The sequence below is a fragment of the Mugil cephalus genome, chromosome 18 (genome assembly GCF_022458985.1).
Source record: "Mugil cephalus isolate CIBA_MC_2020 chromosome 18, CIBA_Mcephalus_1.1, whole genome shotgun sequence".
Taxonomy (NCBI): Eukaryota; Metazoa; Chordata; class Actinopteri; order Mugiliformes; family Mugilidae; genus Mugil; species Mugil cephalus.
Window position 1 is genome coordinate 5511833 of NC_061787.1, and position 11963 is coordinate 5523795.

An 11963-nucleotide genomic window follows, 5' to 3' on the forward strand; every position below is an offset into this window, starting at 1 on the left:
CAAAACGCAATTCTCAGAAGAGCCGTAGGGCGATTCAGAAACTGCGTTGCTCTTACATCACCGATAAGAATCCATTCATTCATGGTGCTTAACTTAATTATCAAGTTACAGATGAGCAACTTAAGTCTTTAACAGTTTACACAAAGACGCAGAGTTGTGGTCTTACTGAGGTCATGGTGGCTTGGGAAGAAAAAGGGGGAGGAGAAACGCTCAGAAAGAAAAAAAAACTGTGCAGATGCCAAGTCCAGGACACTTAAATTAGAGGAGTAGCAAAGCAAGGAAGGCATGTCTCAGTTTTAGAGTGAACTGACTTTACCCCGTGCAGATGGTACTGTGAATCTGCCTGGTGTTGGTATTTCAGGGAGTCTTGGTGTGATAAGAGTTAACCAAATGGGAATTTAACAGAACTGATACTGTGCTGATAAAAGAAAAAGAAAAAAGAAAATCGTGCAGCTTGGAGACTTTCAGTCCTGTGCACCTCCAAAAGGCTCCAGGTGGATCAGCCATGTCCACTGGTTCCGCTGCAAGTGATGCTGAGGACGACGAGACGTGTCACGGGAGCGCCAACGCCCCCTCTCTGGAGACCGCCGCGAGGAAAACTACCTGCTTTAACCCCAGCCGGTATTCGGACGAGGACTTGGAGGACGACGGCGTGTAGGGGAGGATCAAGCAGGCGCGCAGGCTCTCCAAGACGCACCAGAGGGAAGCGCGGCACTCGCAGAGGAACGCGGCCAACGCCAGGGAGAGGGCGAGGATGAGAGTGCTGAGCAAAGCTTTCTCCAGACTGAAAACCAGCCTGCCCTGGGTCCCGGCGGACACCAAACTGTCCAAACTGGACACGCTGCGCCTCGCTTCCAGCTACATTTCCCACCTCAGGCAGCTTCTGCAGGACGACCGCTTCGAGAACACCTTTGCGCATCCGGTCAATCTGGTACGAGGCGCAAAAAAAAAAATCGCACCCACAAATGTTAACACCACGTTAAGTGTAATTGTGAGGACCCCATTCATCAGCCCCATTCTAAAAAATGTTAAATGCGTGTTAATGCTGATTTTTTTTTTTTTTTCTTCTTTTCACAGACTTGGCCGTTCATGGTTTCAGGGCGATCAGAGGAAGACATCCCATCCACTGTGAGACTCTGTGGAGCAACAGCGTAGGCCGCCACGAAGCAGCTGTACAAGAAAAACACAATAAGAAAGACAGAGAGAGAAATCTTGCTCTTCCACCCTCATCTTTCAAAGACTGTGACCTCTGCCCCCCGTGTCCTACACCATGGCTTTACACTTAAAGTATTTAGTTTTGTTTATGTGTGTGTGCATGTTTACTGAGACCAGTATTATGTCACGTTTCCACAGAGTCTTGTCTTTATTTAGATTTTAAAACTATGGATTTACACACTTGTCATCTATAAACCTGAGAGTTGCGATTATTTTTGATACATAAACCTTTTTAAAAGCTCAGCGTGTATATAATTGTAGTCACTCAAGAGTGAATTCTGTCCTTTTTTTTTTTTTTTGCTACTTAACAGTATTATGAGAATGCTTCTATACCCTATTTATTATGTGTGTGTCTCGGGGTTGATTCAGATAAAAACTGATCCAACGTCCGTCTTGGCGTGTCACTGTGTCTTTACTTTGTCTAATGAAACCGGAGCTCGGGACTGTCGTGTGATTTGAAAATGCAAGGTACGCAGCTCCATAAATCTTTGCCCGGTTCACATGGGACGTCAGCAGACACCCAGCAGCCAGATGAGCCCGGGAGGAGCTGCTGCAGCTGCACCGCGCACATGCACCGAAAAAGCAGATTAGAAACGTGGGATGTTTGTGCCGTGATGCAAGCGTGCATTTGGGGGAAGACGTGGAAGCGTTTCAGTCGCGTAGCACACATTTCTGCACGCACGAAAGCTGGTTCAGAGGCTCAGTCGGGATATTTTAGAAGTCAGAAATGTCCCTCTGTGCTGTCACGAGGAGTGTGAATTAGTGACACCATCAAAAAGATACTGAGCACTTACACATGAACTGATGTTAAATTTATTCTATCATGCTGAAGGGTCCATTATTCAGTTCAGCCGCATATATTTTGAGCCATTTAACTCATATCTGCAAATGTCACCAGATTTCAGTCAAAAGTTCAGGGAGACGCCGAAGGTCAGTTCCAGCTAACACGTCCACATTTGCAGAAACGCATGTAAACATCCACATTTATCCTTTGTCAGTTTGGATGACAGTGATCTCTCGATCCAGGCTCTTTTTTTTTTTTTTTTCTTTAAATGATGATGACGGATTGAGACCCAGGCCCAGGCAGCCTGGTGGGTCACACAGACTGAACGCAGGAAGAGACGGGGAGAGGAGAGGACGAGTTTTCATCAGCTCCATGTTGAGTTGCAGCTGTTGCCGCGTTGGTGAGTTTCCCAGAACTCTGAACTGCCCTCCAGGGACAAACCGGCCACTCTGTTCCACCCAAACAGCTAATGAGCTGCCTTCTCACACTCAAGTCTGCCCCTGTTCTCGTACCATCCACTTCAAATGCGGCCGTAGAGGGAAAGCAACTTGTCTGTTGTGTGACTTGACTGCACTGAAAATGAGGCGCCATTAATCAAAGCGTGGCATGTCAACAAAATGATGATGTTTGGGACCGGCTTACCGGCAGGGAGGTGATCTCAGTTTTCTGGAAGCGATGCTTTTGTTTGTCACCGATAGAACAATTTGTGTCAATTTATAATAACAATGGCTGGGTGAAATGGAGACACAGCTGCTGAGGTGAAACTGTGCTGCTGCAGCACGTTTCTGGCGTCGCGCGAGCGGCATCTAGTGGTGGAGAACGGGAGCACAGACCGAACCATGAGGAAACACTGGGCCTGAGAACACTTTTTAGCAGAGAAATAATGCTTATTGTAGTTTAATTTTCCATCTGAGGTTGAAATATTCACTTTACATACATTTCTGGGTAAGAATTAGAGGATTTTTTCCGCAAAACATTAATAATTATTGGACGATTATACAGCAAACCTTTAAAGTGCATGCATTTTACTGTAAAGACACATAGCAGAATGATATAACATTTGCTCCAAACTGTGCTTGAACCTCAGCCTGTAGTCATTTAAAATGCAGTTGAAAGAAACAAAATGAGACAGATTCCACAACAACTTCATAGTGAGTGTAGGAAATCTGTTTGTTTTGTCTTGTTTCAAGATTCATGGAAGTATTATCATCTTACATCATTGGCAGAATTTGCAAAAAATAAAGAAGAAACTGTTCCTGTGTGTAAATAATAAAATTAATGGCACTGAGTTTATCAGAATCAGAATTACTTTATTGAGACTTTATTTACTTTATTGGGAAATTACTTTTCGTTACAGCAGCTCCTACTCAAAGTGAACCAGTGTTCACAAGAAAGAGCAATGTAGGCAATATGAACATGTAGAATAAGTAGACAATTAGAATAAGAGTACACATATCAGTGTCCACTAAAAATATAAATATATATATATGAGGGGTATTGCACAGTGGGAAATTATTGCACATGGTGAGTCCAGAGTCCGATAAATATAAAAGAAATATGTACAAGTGCATGTTATGTATATAAGTATATGTTATACATGGAGTTGCTAGTTTAGCTGACTCTCAGTCACACAGACTCCAGTAGCATCTGAAATTTTCTTATGATAACTCAGTTTTTCTGCTATTAAAAATGCCTTTTTTGAGGTTTTTGATTTTCGTAGACATTGTTGTTTTCATTTTAAAAAGGCGTTTGCATCAAAGTAAATTTTGTTTTCAGCTGTTTGTTTGTTTTTTGCTTTGGTTTAAATAAATTCAAATATTTAACCATATGTCTAATAGATGACCATCATTTCCAGTGCATGTATTACTCTTTCTGTCCAGCAGAGGTCAGCATATCTTCACATTGATCCACACGGCGGCAGTTGACACTCGATCCTAAGGATTCAAAAGTCTCAGCATGAAGTTAATTTACATTGATCAACACCTTTTTTAAAATAAATAAATAAATACGTTAGAAAAAATAAATGTAAGTATAAGAGTGTATTTGTCTATTGAAATATACTGTTTCACATCAATATCATTTTAATCTTTTTTTTTTAAAACTGAACCAATAAATGAATTCAGGCCGAACACGTTGCTTTGATATAAAATTGCATCCATCAAAGCTCAGCACAATCCAACCTTCTTTTCTTTTTCTTTTGCTGTTTTTTTTTTTTCAGAAACATTTTTCATTTCCATGAACAGGAAGGAACTATAGGTCCAAAGCCAACATCGGGGGGGTTCAGAGAGGCTGCCTTTGTAGCTGCCCCAAAAACCCCTAACTTTAGGCCTTACAGCCTGCAGGAATCCAAATCCATTTTCAGCATGTTTGTTATTCAATATCCAGTCACTCAATACCACTAATGAGTAAAGGGATATGTAAATCCCAAACTATTTCAATCACGTTTTTCTAATGTATACACTCCACCGCGGGCAGATTAGTTCCTGTGCTGCGTCCTGACTTTGTTTAGAAAATGCTTCTTTTTTTCTTTTTTTTTTTTCCAGGTATGAAAATGCCGACCCCTGAACTTAAAGCCGTCGCCCTTGAACGAGAAGTTTCATTTAATAGTTTGATTGTGGCGCGGCGTCATGGGCGAAGGCCTCTCCTCGCTGTACATGAACGCGCTCCGTGGCCTCGAGGGGCCAGAAGTTTAAGGACACGGGGCTGCAGCAAATAATCGAAAGAGGTGTTTATCTTTATGAAGGTCACTCTCAGCGGTTATGCAGCTGTATATGTGCAGTTTTGTGCCTTTTTTAGGGTTTTTCACAGCATTTTTAAGCACGTGTGTGGAATGTGCGAACGTTACAGCTACTGAAATTTTTTTAAAAAAGTTCAATTTCATATCATGAAATTGAATTTAATTTTCGATGTATGAGGTTTGCTTTGTAGGTTTTAGCTCATGTGATCTAAACAGGACTAAATTTGTTCAATCTGGTGAATTAAAAACTGCAAATCTAAGGTGCTAAGTGTGTGGTGCAGCATCTTAAGTAGAATTTTTTATTTTTTTTACGGTAATGGAGCTCAGGGAATGAGCTATATTTAGCTGCAGCAGGAAATGCTTTCAATCTGAAACTGCTTTTGTTCTCTTAATTTGTTCTTTTGACGTCGATAATGAAAAACATACAACACTACAAGTGATGCCATTTGATGCACTCAGTTATGATTAGATAAATTGTTTTGTTGTTTTTTTTTTAAGAAAAAGGTGACAAATTAAAAAAAAAAAATCAATCAGAGACATCGGAGAATGTGAACCTGCAGTGTGTGTGTTTGCGTCGTCTTCGGCGTGAATGAAAGAGAGACAGACGCTGAGAGGAGGCGAGTGCCGTCCTGCGCGCACAAGACTTCCTGTTACTCTGTGGAGATGACACACTCTCCTGTTAGACCGATGATTGGGTTACGGCGCGGGACTGGTAGCCTCCTCTCTGGAGAGAATGGAGGCTCTTTGTGGCAGGATGAGCCCTCAGATGGAAGGAAGGTTGAGCAGAAAAAAAAAAAGAAAAAGGAAGACGGGAGGGGAGGGAGGAGGGGTGAGGAGAAAGAGCGAGGTGGAGAGACTTTGGCAAAGCCACATCCAAACAAGCCTCGCGGCCGTCCCTCGGCCTCATTGTCTTCCTAACAGGGCGGCTGAACGCATCAGTCCTGCGTTGCTGCACGCTGACTCGGGGCAGATGCTGAGCTGCCTGGGTGGTGTCCCGCTTCCAGGGCTCCCTAATAGGAGCTCAGGAGAAACAGATATTTGCTCTCAGGGCATGTGGAGCAATCCGGGCCTTGTTTACAAGGACTGGGCGGTGCCTCCCGGGCGTATTGTCTCGTCCTCACCTTTCCGTGTCGCTCACAAAGACATTTACACCGTCGACGGTTCTTTCACCGGGGCTTGTTTTACGCAGTATTTCATCCGTCTGGACATTTAAGTCAAACGGGAATATCGCAAACAAAAAGGAGGAATCGTGTGACGCACATAAAAACATTTTACGGTTCAGTTTTTAGCTTTAAGATATAAAAAAAAATAGATTTTTAATCACGCAAACGGAAACCAATTTATGGGCGTCACCGGTAACGAGGTCAGGAGAAGCTGTTGTTGTGAGAGCAAAAAAACCTCTTAACCCCGCGGATGAATAGCTTTCACACACTCTGATCTGGGCCCGTCGCTGCTCCTTTTCCCCTCCGGTGGCACATTCTGCCCGAGTTCATCTTCTGATGTTACAAAGACGGCCGCAGCCCCGACAATGAAGATGATATTTTCCTTTACAATGGCTCCCAGTCTCTCTGCTCTGGGCGAGGGCTCGGTAAGTGGCCCGGGCTTTCCCATCCCTGTCAGACGACGGGGCCCTGCCCCAGCGGAGAAATGATGAGTCCCCAGGTTGCTTAAAGGCCCAACCTGTCAGCGGTCCAGAGGGATTAGCCATTCACAGCCTCCGCATTGTTCTCCGCGCCACAATGGGCTACATGGGGCCCGAGCCTTTGTCATCAGCTCTGTTGTGAACTTCTGCTGGGGCAACAAAAGTGTAACACACCTGCAACTATGGATTAGAATTATTTTTTTCTTTCCTTCACATTCTTCTTCTCTTGTTTTCTGTCTCTCTTGTCTTTTTTCCTGAACTGTTGCCCATGGCTGTATTCACATTAAATGGAAACTTTTAGCTGAAAGGAAAAACAAACAAACAAAAATTTCGATTAATAATGATTGTAAATGTGTATTATGTTATAGATTTCATTAGAATTAAGAAAGAAATCCTTCACTATAATGAAATTAATTACCCCCACCGAATGTTTTACGGGTCCAAATAAATGTCAGGAAGGATGTGTTTTCCTGGCATCAGTCTTATTTTGACATGCCGGCGTCACCTTTAACCTCATGGAATTAAAAAAAAAAAAAAAATCCCTCTAAGATCTTCTGACTTCTGCCACATCTCCGCAACTAAACCCCAAATCCAACCTTTTCTTCTAAGAGGCTTGAACTTTTCATGACCACATCAGAAATCAAAGGGATTTCACGGCCGTCGCGTCGAACGTGACGTTCTAAAAAGAAATGCCCGGCAGGGCGAGGGGGGGAGGGAATTTATTGAGAACTTTTCTTGTTTATTGCCTCTGTGGACGGCTTCGTTTCGCACAGGTGCAGCGAGAGATGAGGAAAAAGCGAAACAAGTCGCAGGATTTTGCGGCGTTCGTATGAATCGTTGCAACCTTTGTAGTCTTTTGAGTTCCTAATTTAACGAAGAATTGAATTCCTTGCTGCAGCCTAAATAGAAATCCGAGAAATAATAAATGTGAACATTGCGAAATAAGGTAGTTTCCAGCAAGATGATGACTCACTTCCCTGTAATCACGCTTTTCATGTTGTTGTACGGCTTCAATCACGCATTTAGGAGCAGTTTTATGATACATCCAAATTGCTGGAGTGGGGATTGTCATTACGGTACGTGATGGTCTCTTTGGGCTAACCCTAGGGTCACCATCATACATAAGACGCAGCTGACAGCGACACTTGGCCAGTTAACACTGCGTGATGGATTACCTGTGCATGTGGGCCTGGAAGCGTGCACGTAAGCTTTTGTGTGTGAGTGTGTGTGTGTGTGTGTGTGTGCGCGTCCCCAGAGAGCCTCTACGGCCGGATGGTGTATCAGATGGCACGTTAATTACTCAGCCTTCAAAAGGGGGCTGTCCTGGGTAGAAGTGAGTGGAGGACTGATAGCCGCGCGGTGGTCAGAGAGGCTGCCCGTGGGGAAAAGGTGTGGAGACGCGGGGCGCATGTGGAGATCAACAGGCGAGCCGCCGGCGCGCAAGACGTGCAAACGCTTTGCACAGGTGAGAAGTCGGGCGAAGACGAGACGAAATGACAAAAAACAAAAGGTGTCTTTTAGACTTTTAAGATTTCTTAATAAAAAAAAGTCACTTCACCCTGGACGGTAAAAATATTGCAGCATGATGTCACAAAATGAGAATTAAGAAAGTCTATTGTCATCAGTTGAGTTGAAAGCAGTAATACAGTTGAATAACTACACAGCTGTCAGAAATCAGAAAGGTATGACCCAAAATGTTTGTTTTTTTCATGCAAAATCACATATTCACAACATTTTCCACTGGTTGAGAGAGGAATTAAAGCAGTAGATTGACTAAGGATGGACTATTTTACTGTGATGATGAGTAAATATTGTAGAATCATCCCACACTAGCAGTAAAACATGTTTGCGTGACCCCGTGTTAGCACTAGCTGACATTTACAGCTCAGAAATAAATAATAATAATAAAAAAATAATAATAATAATGTTATCAAGATGAAATGTAGAAACAGCGACAATTACGGTTTCATTTATTTTGACGTGTTTATCCATATTTAAACTTATTTAAACTCCTATGTCTGTGATGTCAACAGCAGCATGACAGGCTACCGTAATAATTGTAGTGTGCGCGCAACATTTTTTTTTTATCTCATTCATAAAAAGCTGATTGATATTGGGGACATTTTCAGTGACAGCTTTAGCCGGGGGACAGGTCAACCAAAACCGGGACTGTCAACAGCAGACACGGCTGGTATATTATTTAATTCATGCACCAGTATTCGGTTTGAGCCGTTATACCCCCCAGCCCTACAAAGCAGCATTAGCTTAGTGATGCTAGGTGCGCATTTCAATTCTTGGCCACTAACTTTGTCTGTTGTTTGATGATGAACAGGATTACAGAAAGCTGTGTCTTTGTAACAAAAACTGTTGCCTCTTTGGGGAACTTTAAATTCACACCATAATGCAGCGCTGGAAAACCAAAACAGTAAGCCGAAAGAAGCTAAAACGTTCTAAGAGGAAGCAGGAGTCAGGTCCTAATTTTTCTCTGGGGTTTTCACTGTGTGTGGTTGGATGTTTTATCCAAGTCATAGAAGTGTTAGTGTGTGTGCGTGCATTTGTGTGGGAGCCGACAACCAGGAGGACGGTCGAGATGGACACCGGCCTTTGACCCCACCTGACCCCAACCATCCCCCTGGCTTTCAGCCCGCCGCCTCATCACACACATACAGGGAGCTTAGAGTTCCCAAAGCCCTCTCAGACCCCCTTCTTCTGACGGTCAGATCAAAGCTCGTTGCCGGGGGTTGAGAGGGGACCTGACCCGTGGGAGAGGTGGAGGATCCTGCTGTTTGGCTAGTCGGCGGTGTGGAAAGAGACAAACAGGCAGCTTCAAGGACGGCCAGAGACCCCCGCCACCCCATCCCACCCCACCCCACCCCACCCCCGGGGGCTGACGGAGCCCTAAATCCACAGAGGCCTCTCTCAAGGCCGTGCCGTTTGTTCCGTCGTCGCAGAAAGACTCGAAGATGCACGCGAGCTCGTGTTCTGTCTCTTTCACGGTGGTGGTAGTGGGGGGGGGCTACATCCAGCGCTACGTCCCAGATGCTCACACGCTCCCCGGCTCGGCTTCCTCTAGTCCTCTCTCTCTGCATCACGTGGCCGCCGTGCAGACGCTTTCCATCCATCATCTTTCTCCCACGTTCTGGGCCTGTGACACTGATTAATTTGCGCTCTATAACGGAGACACAACTAATATGAGGGAAACTGTTCTGCAGGCGTTTGTGCGAGAGGAGGGACGTCGCAAGACGCTAACTTTTGCCTCGTTAGACGTCAGCAGTGTCAATACATGGAACATATGTCAGATTTATATAGACGTGCATCCTTTTATCCTAAATTGGAGTTGTGTGTGGCTCTGCGGTTTTCCCATCTCAACGATATTTCGCGGGAAACGGGGTTTTTGACCTCATTTCGCACACATCCGAATCCTGCAGCAGCCGCCTGCCTCGGCCTGCGGCGCTGATTAATCCGCGTGATAATGAAGACACGCCACAAACCCTGGTGGGTGTGTAATCACCATAATCATTTAATAATTATGTTGTATTCATAAGGAGCGGCTGCTTAATGAACTGTTTACTCACTTTATCTCCACTTGATTAGATCTAATCACACCTCAGTAATAAAGAGTTGGTTTTAGAATAATTACTTGCAGAGCTGGTGAATTTCCAATTAGCCGTTTCCTCTTAGGCTAATGTGCAGAAACTGTGACGGCTCATTTGCATCAGCGTTGCAAGGAGGAGGGGGAGGGGGGAACAAAATAATATCTAATGTCAACAATCACAGGCTTAGATTTCACAATCTCTCTTAGCTGAGAACCATAAAATACACTTTTGCAGCATGAAATTTCCTTTGAAATCCCAGAGACACCTGATGCTTGTTTGAGCTACTTCATGCGTCTCATACTTGCCTCCTCCACATTTTTATTAAGCACCCTGCAATTTCAGACCCCCGCGCTCAGACCCCTCTGCTCCCTTTCAGCCTCTGGTGAGCAACAAAAAGACGCGGCGCAGCACTTCCTACCCCGGTCGAAATCCCCCACGCTGCCCCGTCTCTTCTCTTTTTCGTTTACAAGGTGACGAAGCTCGCCGCGGTGTCTCGGTGCAGCTGGCATCGCCAGTAAACGGGGGCTCTCCCATGTGATCTATCTGCGCGGCGCTCATGTTATCTCCAGCGAGGGCATTTAAAGCTCTATGTCTTTTCCACATGGCCCAGACTAGTTTAATTACCCTGCTCTGCCTCAGCTGTAACTGTTGAACGCCCACCACTCTGTCTCGCTATGTGGGAACCAGGACGGAGGAGGACAGGGTCTGAGGCAAAAACTTCGTAAAAGTAATCTGTCGGAATTAGTGCGGGTCACATGTTGATTTACGAGCGTTGTGCTGAAAGAGCAATAGCACATTCTGTTCATTCACGCAAACAATAATTCCGTTTCATTCCATCTTAACTCTTTGTGAAGTTGTCATTGTTGAACTTCAAAACAAGGCCTCGCCGAGTCACATTCATTCTCTTTTTTTTTTTTTTTCTGTGCCAAACTGAATGATCCGTTCATGAAGTTTTCCAGCTCTTTAATTAAATCTGCCTTCCCTCCGCTGTGCCGGTCTGGATCTTATCTGGCGCTCCGCAGTCGGCCGTAATTAGACGGCCGCTAATATATACACCGTTTGAATCTAAATTATATTTGGGAAAGCGAGGAGCGCAGTCCAGACGTTCCAAACGCGTAAACGTTCTTTCAGAAATCGCCTCCGATGCTTGTTACGTCTGATTAATGTGCGGAAACATAATGTTTCTGCTGTTCAAACAAGCGTACGGCTCAATAATCCTCCTTCTTTTAGCTCAGGTTCGGTCTCCACGCCTAATCGCGAGGTGCACATTTCGATCATTAAGTTTGTCTGTCTGTTATTGAAAGCTTTGTCTTAAGCAGTTTTTTTTTTTTAACAAGATGCAGTGCTGGAAAACCAAAACAGAAAGCTGAAAGAAGCTGGAACGGGGTCCTGTTTTTCTCTGAGGTTTTCACCGTGTGTGGTTAGATGTTTTATCCAGCCATTGTTGCAGCTTTAAATAAAATACAGTATATACACTACCGGTCAGAAGTTTAAGAACAGTTGGTCAGAGCTTCATCCTACAGGAAGATAATGACCCAAACTTTTAGTCCAAGCTCCAGCAGAACTACCTCGGGATAAAAACAAGATGGCAATCTTAAAAAACATGCGAGTGGACCATGGCCCAGTCTAAATGCATGAATGTGCTTTCAGAAATTGTCTCTGATTATGGCGCTGAAACATAATTTTCCAAAACTGAACACTTACAGAAAACGAAGCCAGATCTGGTTGAGGCTAATAGACATATCTTTAATAAGGGGCCTAGAATAATAATAATGAAAAAAAGCACATTATTTCTGTTTGAGTGCAAAATGCACAAATGGCCATGTCAGCAGCAGGAACGTTTTAGTGGGGGGGAAAAAGTGTTGTCCCCCTCCCCAGCAGTGTTGTGTTCACATGACACTGCAGGTTCGGCTCTGCCTGTGTCAGGTCTTCTGTGGCTCCGAGCGGCGCGAGAAGGTGAAACGCTCCGATAGGATCGGCTCCACTGAC

General features: G+C 44.4%; 1 protein-coding gene across 1 annotated transcript; it reads left to right on the plus strand.

The window, feature by feature from the left end:
- The first annotated feature begins 269 nt into the window (after positions 1-269).
- LOC124995784 (transcription factor 21) lies at positions 270-1585 on the plus strand. The gene is given in 2 exon segments (XM_047568458.1): positions 270-931; positions 1078-1585. Coding segments are annotated over 2 exon segments (504 nt in total). The 5' UTR covers positions 270-505; the 3' UTR covers positions 1156-1585.
- The last annotated feature ends 10378 nt before the right edge of the window (positions 1586-11963 follow it).